Genomic DNA, 16,617 nt, shown 5'->3' with positions numbered 1-16,617 from the left:
CTAGTGAGTGTTTGGATAGTAAATTATTTGAGATAATTTTGTGAAAAAATATTGTAGCACTATTTTGATGTGATGTATGTGAGATAAAAAAATAATTTAAAAATATGTTAATAATACAAGTAAATTAATGTGTATAAATAAGATGTAAACAACGTGCATTCCAAACACGCACTACTCATATTTAATTTGCTACTCCCATTTAGGGCTGCAAACGGCTCGAGTCGAGTTCGAGTTGGCTCGAATCGAAATTAAACTCAAACTCGAATTCAAAATATTAAATTCGTTAGCTCGCGAGCTCGAGTATATATATATATATATATATATATTTATTTATTTATTTATTTATTTATTTTAAGTATATATATACTTTTTATTTTAAGTATATATTCCCTTCGTCTCATTGATAGTGTCATACTTTCCTTTTTTATCTGTCCCAAAATAATTGTCACTTACTAAATTTGGCAATGAAAACTTTCGCACATTTCCGCTCCATACCCTTCAATGTGACGGTCATTTCTTATCTTTTAGTGGGCCCAATGTAACACATTTCCTCTCACTTACCAAGTACCAACATGCACTTAATAGTTCGTGGCTCCCACGTGAAATGCAAATAACACCCGTGCATGACATTTTCCTCTAAAGTAGTGTGGAGACATTTCAATCTTTTAGGTCCCACATGTCTTATCACAACTTGTGGCCCTTTTATCATTCAACCACATAGAATACATTAAAAGTCAAGGGTATTGCCGGAACTCAAAAGCAAATCATCTAAAAGTCTTGCACTATTGATAATAATTGCAATTCCCGAAGCGCGAGGACAGAGGGAGTATATTTTATATTTTTTTTAATTTTAATAGTAAAATTACATATATTTTTAATATTTTATTATTTATTAAGAAAAAAAATATTATTTTATTTATTTTTTAAAAAATAAAATAATTATTTTTTATTTTTTTCAAGCTCGAACTCGAATTTAAGATTGTCAGCTCGTCAAGCTCAAACTCGAGTTCAAGTTCGAGTTCAATGAAATTATGTCGAAACTCGACTCGATTAGACTAAAATTCGACTCAACTCGACTCATTTGCAGCCCTACTCCCATTACAAACTGCGCAAGCATCTAATGTAAAATCAGCCAACCAGTCTTTCGTACCATGAAAACGGAAAAACAAATATCCAATGGTCAAAAAGAATAAATAAGTAAATAATAAAAAATAATACAGTGCTCCTACTGGGGAAATCTCATATACCAGCGGCCAGTCTGATTGTCAATTTGTCATAACTCATGAAGACACGGGAACTACCCGTCAGAAATCTTTTTTTTTTTTTTTGCTTTTTTTAATCGCTCTGGAATCTTGAGAAAGCTGGACCAGCAGGCATAAAAAATTCTGAGGTACACCGGACGCTTCGACGGTGGAAAGCCAAAAGCCCCGCGAGGAGTTAAAACATATACAGAAGCACTACTCCTATTTATTAAGATGATGGATCTCATTTCTACTTGAAGTAGCAGAATTATTTGGAATAATTATTGTAATATTTTTTTGATAATGTAATATATATGAGATAAAAAAGTAATTAAAAATATAAAAAAATGAATTCAAAATATATTTATGATGTAAGCAAAATATTATTTGAAAAAATTTGATATCCAAACAAATCCAGTACTGTGATTTGGTGTGGATTTAGCGAGTTGAAGGTGAAATATAAGTTGATTCATCAATCTAAGGTGAGAATCGTAAAATTTAATATTGCAAGCATAATCACAAGGCATCTGAACATATTTTTTTAGAGTGAGAAAAATCCAAATAAAATATTGTTTGGTGTATTCATTATTATAAAAGCGAATAAATATTTGGCATATCAATTGGCACCATTTAGTAATAGCAATTTTTGCAAGTTAATATTCATCATTGAAGAAATCTCTAACAACTCTTTTTGTTCCCAAGTGAGGTAAGCAAATAATAGACCAACAATTCTATTAGGAAAGGTCAATGTCATTTTGCAAATCTCAAGGAAGGCCAGTAAAATTGTCAAAAACCTTAGGAGTGATTTATGAAACTACCCCTTCTTCTTTTTTACTTTCGAGTGTTTCTTGCACAACTCCTCGTGGTTCTTCCTTGGTCAGTTAAAAGTCTGCTTATTAATCCTTCATCCCCAATTTTCGACTACAAATATTCTGCCCTTTATAACCAAAACATTCATGTCCTCCACCGTGCATCATCAACATACAAAATTTATCCTTCATAACAAGCAACTAAACCATCAGCCTTTGGGCTAATCGCCATCGCCTAAGTGGGTGAAAAACCTTGACTCCACAAAAAAATGTCACATCTAAGTGATTTGTTTCTAAAAAAATTCAGGCGAGTGTGCTGTGCAACCGTCTGATTCGATGGTAGTTCAGTCTCCTCCGGATTACCTCTGGACCTCCTTAAATCCGTCCCCTCCCCCTTAGTATAGGATAAAATAGATTTATCGTCTCCGAAAAAAAATAGCAACTACGTGTGTCAGGCAAAACCAATCTTCTCCCTCACAGCCCAAAATTGTATGGGTTCAACTAAATCAATCACTTACAAGCCAGAAGTCACAGCCCTTTGCTTAATGCACGTCATCCAAATAAATAATTCCAATTAAATAGAAAAAGTAAAATGAACTTCATATCAACATTTGACCTCTGATTCCTGCCAGTTTAATTACGCATGCCCAAAAAAAAAAACCGTGTCGGATCATACTCCTATTTCTCCTCAAGGCGGCGCAAAACTGATTCTGCAAAGCTCTGTTGCCTAAAATTGACAGAATACACGAGAATGATCAGAGAAGAAAAAACTTGCGCCAAAAAAGAACAAATTGACCCGTAAAGATCAACTCAAGAATTTTGTGCACCATCTCCTTAGCCGGGGCGGTTCTGGAGACGGTAATTTAAGAAAGCAATTAAACAACTGAGAACTTACTTTCGCTCACGATGCTTAGGGCTAGGACGAGAATATTTCAAGTATCCATCCCATGGAACCTTTTTAAGGCCCGCTCGAACAGAAATAATGTCCCTCACCCTGCCAATGGAAATTAAGCCTGTTTTATCAAGAGGATTTCTCCGAGAAAGAAGTATTATATGGCTCCAGTGAAATCCAACAGCACACAAACCGCCAATATTATTTAAGCATCACAATTCAAGAAAGCCACCTACCTTTCTGCAAATTCAATAGGTGTTTCTCCAGGTTTCAGATTTTGGGGCTCCAGGTACCACACATCACAAACAACAGCCCATGATGTCATAAGCTGCAACAGATGCATTGTGAAGGATTGCCTAACAACAAGAAACATGTCATTGAAGTAAGCCATATTGGTTTTCTTTTTACTAACGGGGAGATGTGAACAATTTAATCACATGACCACTGCTTAATCATCTAAAGATGCGTGCTTTACAGATAGCATTGCAACAGGAGAGCAGAATCTCATTCAACATCAATAATATGGAAAATCCAAGTTGAGACAGGATAAAGATATCTTACTTTCTACTATTCCAAAAGGCGTCGACAAATATTTTGTTGTACTTAATTGCGATTGGGCAAACAGTGCAACCAAGTTCAAAAGCACCCTAACCATCACAAAAAAAGATTACATAAGTTGTGACCTAGTTAACCACAAGAACTTCCTCAAATGTGGTTAAGATTCACCAAATAACAGGAAAAAGGAGGGCTAATGCAGGAACAGGAGTTTGAAACCCTGCAGGGGAAAACAGAGAAAAGTACAAGTTCCAAGCTTTTGCAGAACTGAAATCATCGCTAAGCTGAACATAGAAGCAGGACCCAACAGCTTGCACAACCCCCACCCCAAATAAAAATAAAAAATAAAAATAAAAATAAAAAACTGTTTAATAACTGACAATAGAGAATTTAAACTTTGACCACAGTTGTAAACAGGATTAATGACAGAAAGGAAAAAGTATGCTGTGAGCAGTTTCCAATTTTCAATATCTTCAGTAGATTTAGCTAGTGTTAGACAACAATTACCTTCTTGAACATAACTGTGTAATGATTATTTACACATGTTCCTTCAGGAAATATAAGAAGAGGATTGTTGTCTGGCCCCTCAACATGCTCTCTTAGCCTGAAAATAGAGAATTGAAACTACAATACTCAATCCGAAAAGAAAAGGAAGCAGAGTAGGCTGTTCAGTAATACATACTTTCTCGCTACGATTTCACGGTCCTTAGCCTCTGAACGGTTGAACCAGATGCATCCAACACTTTCTAAAATAGTGCTTTGCAATAACCCTACAAATATGTCATATATTGTAAAATTAATTGATACCCGCCGACCCCAGATATTGGAGAACAACATACATTTAGTTTCTCTGATTTTGCCCCTCAGTAAATCTTTCACTGTTGCAAAGCATTTCCTTTATAACACTACATATTACAAGCAATTTCAAACTAACAAGTTTCTGGAACAAAAAGATAGCATGTACTGAAGAAAAAGAAGGTAAATCTCTGTTCTCCAATTTTAAATCAGCTACTGTTTCCAGGCCTATCGGTTTAAATATGTTTGAAGATGGAGAAAATTTGCTTGTAAGCAAACAAAGCAGATTGTAATAGAGAACAGCACATAGCAAGCCAACCCATGACGTCCAGAAATGACCTGAATCAGGACACTGGCAAAATTGTTTGCTATCTATTCTTTTGACCAGTTAAGGGACGCAAAATCACGTTACTGTTTGCTCCAGTTCTGATACGTGCTACTACATTTCTCTCTCACCAAAGGCGAAACACAGGTAAACTCCAAAGCCAACAACGATAATGCTACAAGTACAAACAGTTTTGACCTCCAATATGTGCAACGAACTAGCGCACAGCATTCTTACTCAAGACATCAATTCCAAACTCTGCATTCATTTCAAAAATTATACATAACTGCATATTGTTCAACTCAATGATTACCTGAAATTTCTGGATGGGGTGAATAATGAAAGACTTAAAAAAACAAAAATCTCTATTTTACAAAATCAGGATCCCTGAACATGAAATTAGGGGTTATCGTAAGTTACCAAAAAGACCTCTCTATTTTTAATGGGCAGTCATGTTCCATGTAGGGGAGATAAAATTCAGAGCTAAGAGTTCCAACAACAGTGTGAAGTACAAAAAACCAATAACAGACACTTACCAACCCACCCTGGATGCTTCTGCATAATTACAGCAAATGCAGTCATCTGTTCCAGAATAATGAAATCAATCATTGATGTATGATTTGCTACAAATACCTGTTTCAACCATTTAAAGTGCAAATTCTGTTAGGAAAAAAGGTTTCATTTGGACTAGAAGCAGAAAGTGCTCTGATGCATCTAAAAAATCAACACCAAATTCAGCATACTTGCTTAGGCCGGATGCTAGGACGTGGACCATGATATTTGACAACCCCAGTCCATGATGCCACAAAGAAACTGCAAATCAACTCCACAAGACACCTCTTGGAAAATTTTAGGGAAAAAAGAAAAAAAATCAGAGCCGTACATAAAATATTACTATCTATCTTCTGCTACAAGAGCAAACAAAGTGGAGACTTGCATGCTATCATCTGATTGTTGCTAATAAAACTATTATATTCAAATTTCCTAAGTTTACAGGTGCTACGCTGACACTTTAAAGCAAATTAACCAATCCAAGTGAGCCTTGCAGAATTTCCAAAGCCTACAGTAATAGTGACAGAATAGAATGACTACAATACTCAACTGCTGTTCACAATTACCAGACTCTATGTAACAGATAGAAAGTTTGCACGAAAAGAGCAAAAGAGTATACAGTAATTTTACCTCCAATTTTTTTCTCAACTTGTCATGCCCTTTCAATAGCAAATGCACTGGAATATAGCATGAGAGAAATATTATCCATCCTACTGTCAACACGATTACCCTGTGATGAGATTTCGAAGCATTAAGAGATAGCAGAACATTAACGATATTTACAAACTAACTCTTTTGCAAAATCCCCAACCCTAAGCACTGGAAAATCATCAGTTCCAACAGCTACATAATAATGAAGTTCATTAAAATGGTATCGAAATAGCAACCTACGGAGAAACCCCTTATAGTTTCAAATCATACATTATGGGCCCTCGTGGTTTAAACTAATATGAAATAGCAATAGAAATCGTTAAAAGTAACGGAAGTAGATGAAATAACACAATCATCCTAATATACATATAAGCAAAAAATCCCTTTAACAACCGCCCTGGTTAAGCAAATTAAGGAAAAATCCCCTATGGTTAAATCAACTTGCAGAAAAGTCCTCTGTGGTTACCAATTGCTACCACCACTCCTACTGCCATCCTCCCTTCCATCACCACCCCACTCCCTCTTCTTCCTTCTCTCCCTTCCTCCCCTCTCTTGCTCAATGGTGGAGTCAGGACCTTAGGGTCATAGGGGTCAACTTTTGACATCACACCAAATATAATCATAGTAAATTTACAATAAAAAAAAGCTTATTTTAAACACACTCTTTCCATTAGACTTTGACATCTATGTTATGCTATAATATAGTGGTAATTTAGCAACGTCAAAAGAATTTTTTTTTGGATTTATATCAATAACAAACCTTAATTAGATATAACACTTTTGTGAAGCATAAGTATTAAGAATTCTTAATTTATTAAGGGGAGCCAATGTAATTAAGAATGACACATCAAAAATTTTAGAGGGAACAGTATAGAATATTGAGGGGGAAAGTTGAGAAGAATAAAAAGTTTAAAACCACGAAGTGTATGTTTTAAAACTATAGGGGATTTTTTTTTTTGCAGGTCCGCTTAACCCCAAGAGGCTTTTTGGCATTTTATCCCTAAAGAGTACAATAGGTATATCAGCTGAAAATTTATTTGTTTTCAATACAAATACTCGCAAAAGAGGCACGTGTATCTCAAACCCATTAATTCAGACAATTTCCGTCACTTTTTCAAATTAGTTCCAACTACAAGATACCGAAATATATGTTTTGAAACTATAGCAGTTCTTCTATGGGTTCGCTTAACCACAAGGGGCTTTTCTGTATTTTAACCCCAAAAAAAAAGCCTTCAAAGTATCACCGGAATTGCAGCAGACCCTGTTTGATAGATAGACCAAAAGCAAAGAATGAAATAATTTTCTCACATACATATACGTGCATTTCTCTCTCAAACTTAAGGAGGTCAAGTATAAATTGGCTAAAACATGATGAAAGCCATACCTAGTATTACAAACATGATGAAACTAGTTGTATATGCAAGTTGGTATGGCTCCGACTTATCAACTACTACAGCACGTACTTAAACAATTAATTCTGCACACTTGATTAAATCCACAGCCGATAAGCCTATACAAAGTATGCCAACCACTGAACAAGCAACAGTAAATCTTCAAACTTAGTATAGCATTGCAAAGCAAGGGGTAGATCTTTTATAAGTTCCCAGTCCCAGTGTTGATCTATATGCAGAATCCACGTTTATCCCTGTTTTTGGTATGATAAGGAAGAGGCAGAGAAGCCCAAACTAGTAGTAAAAACTAACCTTAATGGAAAAAGAACTAAGTATCTGAAAAGGACACCCACGCACCACAAAGGAAAGAGATATATATTCCAGTTCCATGGTTCTGAAGGAATCGACTTGAAACATCGTGTGAAGGAGTCCTGTGATATATTATTCGGATTAAAATCAATCAAATCCACTTTCTCTACTTATGTTGAAAAAAAAGGTAGAGAAAGGCGTTTACATCAACAATGGCACCAGCGGCCTCAGTGAGGGTAGGGGAAATGTCGAGCAAATCACGCCTACAAAAAAAAAAAAGATAGGCACAGTCGAGTTTTGAAATCTATGGCTAGCCCAAAGTTTATTTTTGTATAATTATATAATATATATTTAAGAGAGAAATAAGCAGCAGCAGTAAGGTACAGGCGAAGTTTGCCGTGAGGTTCCTGGATGGATCCAGAGGGCAGATAGTCCTCGATATTTGGTCGATCCAAATCCAATTCCGAGCTCGAAGCTTTCATTTTACTCATCTCTTCTCCTTCTTCTTCTCCTCCTCCTCCTCCTCCTTCTCCTTCTTCTTAATTGCCAAATTGCTATAAAATTGCTGGTGGTGTTGGATTAAAATCAATCAATCAATCAGTAGATTATTATTCGGATAGGAAGCATACACCACTCTTTTTTCTTGGTTTGGGGTCTTTCTTCTCCTTCGTTCAATTGCATGTCTGCGGCCGCTGAAGGCCGGGTGCTGGCTGAGAGAGAGAGAAATAGGGGCTCATATTGATTCCCCCCACCCGCAGGCAGGCCACTGCTCTCACGCAATCCAAAGCGTTGAAGCCACGTGTCATCCGATGGGTGGTCAAACCTTAGTAACTACTACTACTTTGGGTTAATCACACTTTTGCCCCCTTGAACTTGGGTACTCGCATTTTACTACCCGGAAACTTGAAAATATACCGGCATTCTGGCGCGTGCAGGCATTATTTAAAGGTTTACAATCGCAAGAAATATTAAGTGCGTTTGGATTGTTAAATTATCTCAAATAATATTTCGCTCGCATTATAAACATATTTTTTAATTTAATTTTTTATATTTTTAACTATTTTTTTATTTTACATACATTACATCACAAAAAGTGTTATAATAATTATTTTAAATAATACTCTATCCAAACATATTCATTATCATCTACGGAGCGCATATCTAAAGGTTTACATGTACGCATAGACAGAGTATCATCGTGCATCATTGGGTTAAGGACTGCAAAACACGAGGCAGTATCCGACGAGAAAAGAAAGTTTCACAGTTACTTAACTCACAAGTATCAGAATTGCTTTGGCACGCAATCCACGCATCCTTATATGAGTTAGAAAATAAACAAGCAAAAAACAAAATACATAAAAATTGGTGAAATTTCCTTACTTCATTCATTCATTTATTTAGTAATACAATGTCTATTTGACGAGGTTTATTTTACTCTTTCAACCTTGCAACTAGTAGACCTTTTCCTTAGGGTAGTTATCCAATTTGTTGAATATTGTGGGGGCTCAAAATTGCATCCGATTGGGGGACGGGCGAATTAGGCAGGAAATTACATGTACAGGCTACATAAATTTTCCTTGTTCGGTTGTGAAACGGTCAACGTACCATCAGATCTGTAATATTGGACCCACAAAAGTAGTGGCACGAGATGCGACTAATTACTGGATTTTTAAACAAAATGAGATTGGGTGGCTTGTAACAACAGGATAGGACCCATTGAAGAACCGATTTAGCTTGTATCAGGTGGAAAACGCCTCTTGCATGCATTGCGTACCTGAGCGCCCTCAAACCAGCCGTGCGTGCGGCTTCACAGAGAGACAGACTGGCCAACTCAGCAGGTGACCAAAACAAGACTAGCTTAGGCCATGTTGTAAGTAACATCAACTCGATCTTGTTCGACAACCAGCTCCACCCACGGACTAAGGATCAGGGGCAGGAGTGCAATCGTTTCTGAAGGTTACGCGCTTTTTTCACACGGCGTAATTTTATTTATATATAGTGTAATTTACTTTCAATAACGTGTAATTTTAAAATAAAATTTTGTGAATTCCACACATATTGTAAAAAACGAGATATAAGATGAGATATGGACCTTACAATTTTTTTTTTGTCAAATCTTGACCGTGAACTGTCAGGAACTGCAACCGTTCCTGCCCTTCTTCCCACGGACTAATCTACTATAACAAGAAGTCAACTACTACTACATTGGTGTGTGTGTGTGTTTTTTCCGACAATGATAATATTTGTATAGTCTAATCTATTCTAACAAGTTTAAAGAGGCTACGGGTGCTCTTGCAAGCGCCTATCGTAAAACAAAATGATATGTCTCTCTATATAGTGTCTCTTTTTTTCTCAAGGTAAAATTTTTTTGGATGTTTAGTTTGTTCGTTCCTGCTTATCCTATTTGAAAATTCATTTCCCAGTTGAATTTGTGTATATATGTCTCTGTACAAGTAGCAGGAATCAATTCGACTAGCTTAATTATACTTGAGATATTAAAATTTTAAGTTGCTAATTTCCAAAAAACAACTCAACTCTTCCCTTTTTCCCTCCTTTTTTTAAAATTTTAAGTGAGGAAGGCACATGAGATCCTCAGCTCCTCATCAAGTACCTAGGCCCGTTAATCAGGTCATATGAGTTGGGTTTTCATAAATTCAAATTTATTTCATTTAATTTGTAATATTTTCGAATTTCGGAGCGTGAGTTTTGGATAAATAAATATAATGATCATACTTAACTCACAAAATATTCGGATTTTGAGTCTTATTTAGATTTAGTTCAAATTCACTTATTGCTCCTCAATTTTTTGAATATAATTACTATACTATTGGGTTATAAAACTAATTTAATATTTACAAGACTACAACATTAAAACTAAACATGAATAAGTAATAGGCCTTAAAAAGTACATAAACCAATAATTTTTTAACAATATTTATATCTTTTTTGTCAATCTAAACATGTTGGAGCTTTTAAACCTTTGATTCCAAGCATTGTTCACCACTTGGGCTATTCCTTGTCTTTGTAACCACCTTTTATTAAAGAAAAACCTTTTCTTTCTTCTATTTGCCAGACGATTAGTATTGATCAATAGCATATTGTGATATGAGCTGTAAGTGTCCATATGGTCACAATCAGCTCCCTCAAAGCTTTGGTACCAAGTTGGACTACTCAAACCTCTGTCCAGCCTCTGTCTGCCCTCCCCCTCTTCTTCCCAATTGTTACTCCATGTCTAGGGGTTGCCTTTAAAGGCCATATCTATCAGATCATTTTCAACTATGAAATCCTTAAAGTCCTTGAAGTTCCACTCCGCTCTTAATCTGCCACTCTATTTCTAATTCATTTGAAATAATATCATTAAAGTCGCCAGCCAAAAGCTATCTGTCTCCCCAAAGTCTTTTTCTTTTCTTAATGACTTTCCACTGATTCTTTCTGATACCACTTTTACAACTATCATAAATTTCAATTAGCCACCAGTCCACCTTGCTGTTTAAATCCTTAACATGTGCTTCTATAATGAATGCAGTGGTAACCACTTTCATAACTTCTATGTCTTTGTTCCATATTAAGGTCAGTCCACCAGCTCTATTCATAGCTTCCACTACTGTCATCTTCTCAAATTTGAGAATTGCTTTGACTTTTTCTAATTTTATTTTTTGTCTCACTTAAGAAAACTATATTTTGAGAGAAAAGGTTGTTAGTCTCCCTCAATTGGAGAACTGTCAAGAGACTCCCCACTCCTTGACAGTTCCACACCAAAACCTTCATTTATCATTAAGGGACCATGTATGGCTGGCCCCTATCCCCTCAGTTCCTTCCATATTTCCTCCAACTACAAGTTCAGACTTATTCCTTTTTGTTTCTTATTCCTCTGTCAAGGCATCTTCCATCTCTTCATCAACAAGACTTAACTTTCTTTTACCTTGAAGCCCCTCAGTGTTGCATTTTCAATCTAGCTCTTGCTAAGCTTTTCTTCCAACTCCAGGAGATCTAATTTGTTTCTTTCCTCTTCTGTCATGCCTTTTCATCACTCTTTGCTGTTTCTTTGCTCTTTCTGAGTTTATTTGTATGGAATTTTGGTTACTCTCTTGTGTCAAAGCTTCCTTTGCTAGAGCATCATTTAGCTCTTTTGCCACCTCAGCTGAGCTCATCTTTGATAATTTCCCTTCCTTACCAGAGTGCTGTTTTTGGTTATCATTTTGATTTCTGGCTTCTCTCATCACAGTATTGCTTTCATTAGCCCTTTTTACAATAAAAGTGGTTTTCAGGGGAGTGCCACCCTCCTTATATGTTTTAAGAGTTCCTACATTCATTGGCTCATATTGGTCTGATCTCTCTTCTCCATTTTTGTCCTATTGGGATCCTTCTTTTGCAGTACCTTGTGCCTTATCTGTCATTCTTCTATTCCTTTCTTTCATTTGAATGTGACCCTCTGACCTCTCCTGCCTGTCTATCCCTTGAGCTTGTGTTTGTGGCTCATTGCTTTTTACATGTTTAGGAACTAGTTCCCCATTGCTAAATCCCTAATAGCTTCTCTCGGGATTGTACCTGTTATGTGGTTCTTTTGTGGGGACGTCTTTCCACCATTTGCTCTTAACCATGGACCAAATTGGTTTTCTAACTTCCTTTTGCTTACAGAGATGAAAACTTTAGAGTTTCTGTCATTGTGCTCAACTATTCCACATTTGTAGAAAAAATCAGGACCCCTTTCATATTTAAAGCTCAATAATTTGGTAATTCCATTCATTTTAACAGTTGTTCCTCTCAGTAATGGTTGAGATAAGTCAGCAGTTACTAAGATTTTCAAGTACCTTCCCTCTTTCCCTCCTACTTGAGGAACAATTGCATCTCTAACCTCATGGAACACCTTGCCAATTTTCCTTCTAGCCTCCTTTGATATCCACTACACTAGTAAGTTCCATATTTGCACCCTTAGTGGTGCCAAGTTAAAGGCTCATTTATTCTCTTCGACCCTATCATACCAGTTCCTGAGCATTAGTATCTAGTTGTCCAAGACCGAAGGACCATCAACTAAAATTCTTTCTCTGTCTTCCTCTCAAGAGATGTAGAACTAGAAAAGATTTGGACCTAATTCCATTATCCTGATTTCTTGAGGATAACCCAGGCTGAATTTACAAAATTTTTCACCCCAATAAAGTTTACTATTTTCTCACCTTTAACTTTCCCTACAAAACTAACTTGACACTCTTTAATGCCAAAATGTATATCTCAAATATCCAAGTTAGCACCTCCTAGCTCCTCTTCAAGAGATCGAATTTTTCCATTATTTCTGCTAGTTCTTCTGCCATTAAGATACCAGAGTCTACTACTAAGGAATACCATACTCAAAAGACAACTAATATGGAATAACACTAGGAACGGGAAAAAAAAAGACACAAGCAAGCCAGTTACAGCACAAAGCAATAGAAACATAAAAAACACACACTAACACTAAAAATCAATTATCAGAAAAAAAAGGCATAAATAGTCAAAGTGGGAGTCAACTTTCTTACTGAGTTGATTTGGAACTTTTCAAACTTGTTCGACTACCTCTAAGCTTATTTTGACAAATGTGCTACCTTTCACCTCTCTAGATTATCACCATGGTGCCATTTAGTTTCCTCAGCCCACCATTCGTGCCTCAACTGGGCTAATTTGTTCGGTAGAGGAATCCAAATCAGTTTATCTCTTTTACTTGGAGTTGAAACTTGTTTTGCTAAATGCAATCAGTGTACAAGCGTCGTAAATGCACTTGCAAGCATAATTGAAGTAATTGAAGATTTGGTCTTGGTTTGTGAGTTGGGTTTCCGACAGATTTTGTGGAATTTTGAAATGTTTTGAAAGTTTTGAAAGTTTCGAAAATGATTATGCTCTGTTTGGATTTCTCGATTTTTGAAAAACAAGTTTTTCATATACAATGTTACTCCCTCCGTCCCACTTTGATAGTCCTGTTTTCCTTTTTTGTCTGTCCCAAATTGCAGTCCACTTTCCAATTGAAGAATGTAGTTGTATTTTCATTTTCCTAAAATACCCTTATTCAATACAAGTTGTTGTTGCTATAAACCTACCCCATTTAATGAGAGTTGATTCTTTTTTTACCATCAATTCAAGTTCCCATAAAGTTGTACTCTATTTAATGTGAGGGTATTTTAGGAAAATAGCAATCTAAATTTACTTTTCCAACAAAGTTAACTACTTTTTCTTAAACTGTGTGAAAAAAGAAACAGGACTATCAAAGTGGGACGGAAGGAGTATAATAATACACAAACAAAACAACTCCAAAAACACCAGATCCATACAATATATAAAAAATAACTCCAAATATACAAAAAAAAAATACACCACCACCCATTACTCTCTACTACCACCACTACCATCTTACCGCCACTACCCCTAGATTCATGACCCTTCCTCTTCTCTCTCTCTCTCCCCCCTCCCATATTTCTTCCCTCTCTCATTCTCTTCCTCCTTTCTCTCATTCTCCTTCTTCCCTTCTCCCTTCCCTTTTGCTGCCCCCCAATTCCCCCTTCCCTCTATTGACCACAACCTTCCTAGTTGCGACCAAAAGCCCCAACTCATGATTTCTAGTCGCGACCTTTCTGATAGTGACCAAGAAGGTCGCGGCTAAAGTGATGGCTAGAGTTGCAGCCTTCACCCACGAATGGAAGAGGGGTTTTGGGTTAGGGGAAAAGAGGGGAGGGAGAGGGTAGTGGTGAATGGTGTAAAATTTTTATAAAAAAAAAACCCCAAAAAATTTATAAATTATAAAATTACCTCAAAATATATTTTAAACATACTTCTAAAAATATTTACAGTAAAAATTTTTTACATGTACAGTTACAGTAAATTTTTGAAAAATATCTCAAAATAACTAATCCAAATAAGGCCGAGCCAAAGAACTCTCAAAAAGAGAGAAGGCACCTTACCAAGAGAGAGGGAAACTCTCACACATGAGGGAAAAAAACTGTTGGTTCCTCTCATGGTTCCGTTGTAGTAACTCTCGCAGCGTGTTTGTTTGAATTCTGTGGGGGCGGGGGTTTGATCGCTTTGACATATCCATCAACTTGAATCCTTATACTATATAAAAATGAGTTTTGGTGAAAGAGAGGCTTGCATTTCAACCGCACAGGCAGGGACCTTTTGGGAATGTGAAATATTCTGGTGTGTTTTATAAGCTGTAGGTACAAGTGATGGAAGCTTGTGGTTAGGTATATTACCCAAAATACCCTTATTTATAGAGGGGTAAAACTTTAGATTGGTGAAGCATTTGGGTATTTATGGTATGTAGAATTAATCTGGAACTATTTGTTGCTTCTGGTACAACACCCATAAGCCAGTGAGTTTGTGAAATTACTTAAATACTTTAGGTGGACGTTAAGGAAGCCTGTGTTTGGTATATTTACCGACCTAACCCCATTTTAGTACATTTAATTGAAGTTCTCATTCACGAGACGTCAGGCTATTGGTGGAATGTCCAATTAATGTGCACCTGTAGTTGCCTTTCGTACAACCTCTATATGCTCGTGTGTTAGTGTAATTACTGTAATATCCCTTAACAACAATTAATGAGCCTTTTTAACCGCTTCCTCTGTCTGAAACGTTTAGCTGGTTGGTGTGCCCTCATGAATGCTAAGGCTTTGGTCGGAACCCATTTCTTGCTCAATTATATCTGAATTTAATTTAATGGCCATAAGCGTGGGTCAGTTTACTCCCCTTTGAGCTTCAGTGCTTCCGTTTTCTCTTTTTGGCTTTGACTACCCTGACTTGCCTCTTCGTTTCCTTCTTCATCCAAGCTCAGCTCTGAATTCCCATTTGCTCTTCATTAATTATCCCCCAACTCAATAGCCAAACCACTGGTATGTTAATGCCGAATCCGTCGCTCATCAGTTTCACCCTTTTCGCATTCTGCAATTGGGATATTTCTTCCTGGCTTCATGCTAAGCACCTCGAAATGTTCTTCAGTCGCAGCTACTCCTGGTGGTTCAGCTTGAGGTGAGAGTTGTCCCCCCCAATTTTTCCAGCCCTCTCCCTAATTTTGACGATTTGTTCTTAATTCCTGCAATTATAGACTTTTATCCTGCATTTCAGCTGCAAGCTAGCATTTTCCGTACAAATCCGGCTGCCCTCTGTAATTTGACTGGTTAACTTATATTTTTATAGGTTTGGAGCAACATCCACAAGGAGCTCTCGGTTGGGTTTCTGGAATAAGGTTTGTTTTTTGACATATTTTGCCTTTCTGCAGTATGCACGAATTTCATTTTCACAGAGTTTGATTGTCGCGATATGTGAAGTGCTTGATTATATCATGTATTGTTCATTTTTAGCTATTTGGTGTGCCTCTTTATTTTTTTTCGGACTTAATTGCCTTTTTGTCTCGGTTATCCGATTATTCCACTGGTATTTAGTCTCATCTAGGCTTCGGCTCTTTAACTCGAGCTTCAAAATATTAAAGCCTATGCTTTCTGGAAAATTTATAGAAGAAAGCAGACCTAATAAGTAGACAGGTAGATAGGAATTTAGCCAACGAGGTGCCTGTACAGTTTCCTTATAGGTATGCACATGAAGGGAGAGGCCAAGTGATAGGTTCAACTTATAGCAGCCACTGGTCTAGCTTCTCCAACAGCCACGGGTCTGATTTCACCACCTCCTTCCCCTGTCAACCATGCATGCATGGATGCCCTAAAGTAACAGAAATAGTAACCCCAAGGTGCAGCCCAAAAGCTTCCAACTGAAACTGAAACTGAAACTGTTTAGATGCGCTAAAAGCTTCCAACAATTTGAGATGAATTTTTGACTTTGAGTAGAATCTGCTTTAGCCCAATGATTTAACTCTAGGGTACCTGCCTGAAAAGAACTCTGGGTCATACCCGGACTTTCTTTCTCTAAACTATTACATGGTGAGGTATGCCAACTTTCTTATATTTCAGTATAATATACCTTACATCCATGCACAAAATAAGATTTCTCTGTCATGTGATTTGGAAATTTTAAGCAAATGACTTTGCTGTCTTGCTGATGGGAGGAAGGAAAAAAAACCTAAATTGAGAGCCAATACAAGTATATTACATTATGAATCTTAAACAATGTCCAGGGAATA

General features: G+C 36.6%; 1 protein-coding gene across 2 annotated transcripts; it reads right to left on the bottom strand.

Moving 5' to 3' along the window:
- Positions 1-2,499: 2,499 nt before the first annotated feature.
- LOC113708951 (glycerol-3-phosphate acyltransferase 9-like) lies at positions 2,500-8,276 on the bottom strand. Of its 2 annotated transcripts, none has more exons than XM_072065013.1 (12): positions 7,905-8,276; positions 7,726-7,783; positions 7,569-7,642; positions 5,800-5,899; positions 5,361-5,456; positions 5,154-5,250; positions 4,180-4,267; positions 4,005-4,101; positions 3,504-3,589; positions 3,179-3,298; positions 2,946-3,044; positions 2,500-2,777 (listed from the first exon to the last, which is right to left on the bottom strand). In XM_072065013.1, exons 1-12 carry the CDS (start codon positions 8,009-8,011, stop codon positions 2,729-2,731), a joined length of 1,071 nt encoding a protein of 356 aa, XP_071921114.1. In that variant the 5' UTR covers positions 8,012-8,276; the 3' UTR covers positions 2,500-2,728. The 2 variants fall into 2 exon arrangements, with proteins under 2 accessions (XP_071921114.1, XP_027087491.1); XM_027231690.2 differs by having other exon boundaries at positions 7,524-7,642; positions 7,905-8,275.
- Between the last annotated feature and the right edge of the window lie 8,341 nt (positions 8,277-16,617).

Source organism: Coffea arabica, chromosome 9c (genome assembly GCF_036785885.1).
Source record: "Coffea arabica cultivar ET-39 chromosome 9c, Coffea Arabica ET-39 HiFi, whole genome shotgun sequence".
Classification (NCBI taxonomy): Eukaryota; Viridiplantae; Streptophyta; class Magnoliopsida; order Gentianales; family Rubiaceae; genus Coffea; species Coffea arabica.
Note: the sequence above shows the minus strand (reverse complement) of the source record. Positions and strands in the feature narration are given on the sequence as shown.

Excerpts from the sequence above, each read along its gene's own strand:
- LOC113708951 (XM_027231690.2), bottom strand. The coding sequence starts at position 8,011 with ATGAGTAAAATGAAAGCTTCGAGCTCGGAATTGGATTTGGATCGACCA. Across the intron at positions 5,457-5,799 it reads AGTTGAGAAAAAAATTGGAG|AGGTGTCTTGTGGAGTTGAT; the intron begins GTAAAATTACTG and ends AAATTTTCCAAG. Across the intron at positions 5,251-5,360 it reads CTAGCATCCGGCCTAAGCAA|GTATTTGTAGCAAATCATAC; the intron begins GTATGCTGAATT and ends TGGTTGAAACAG.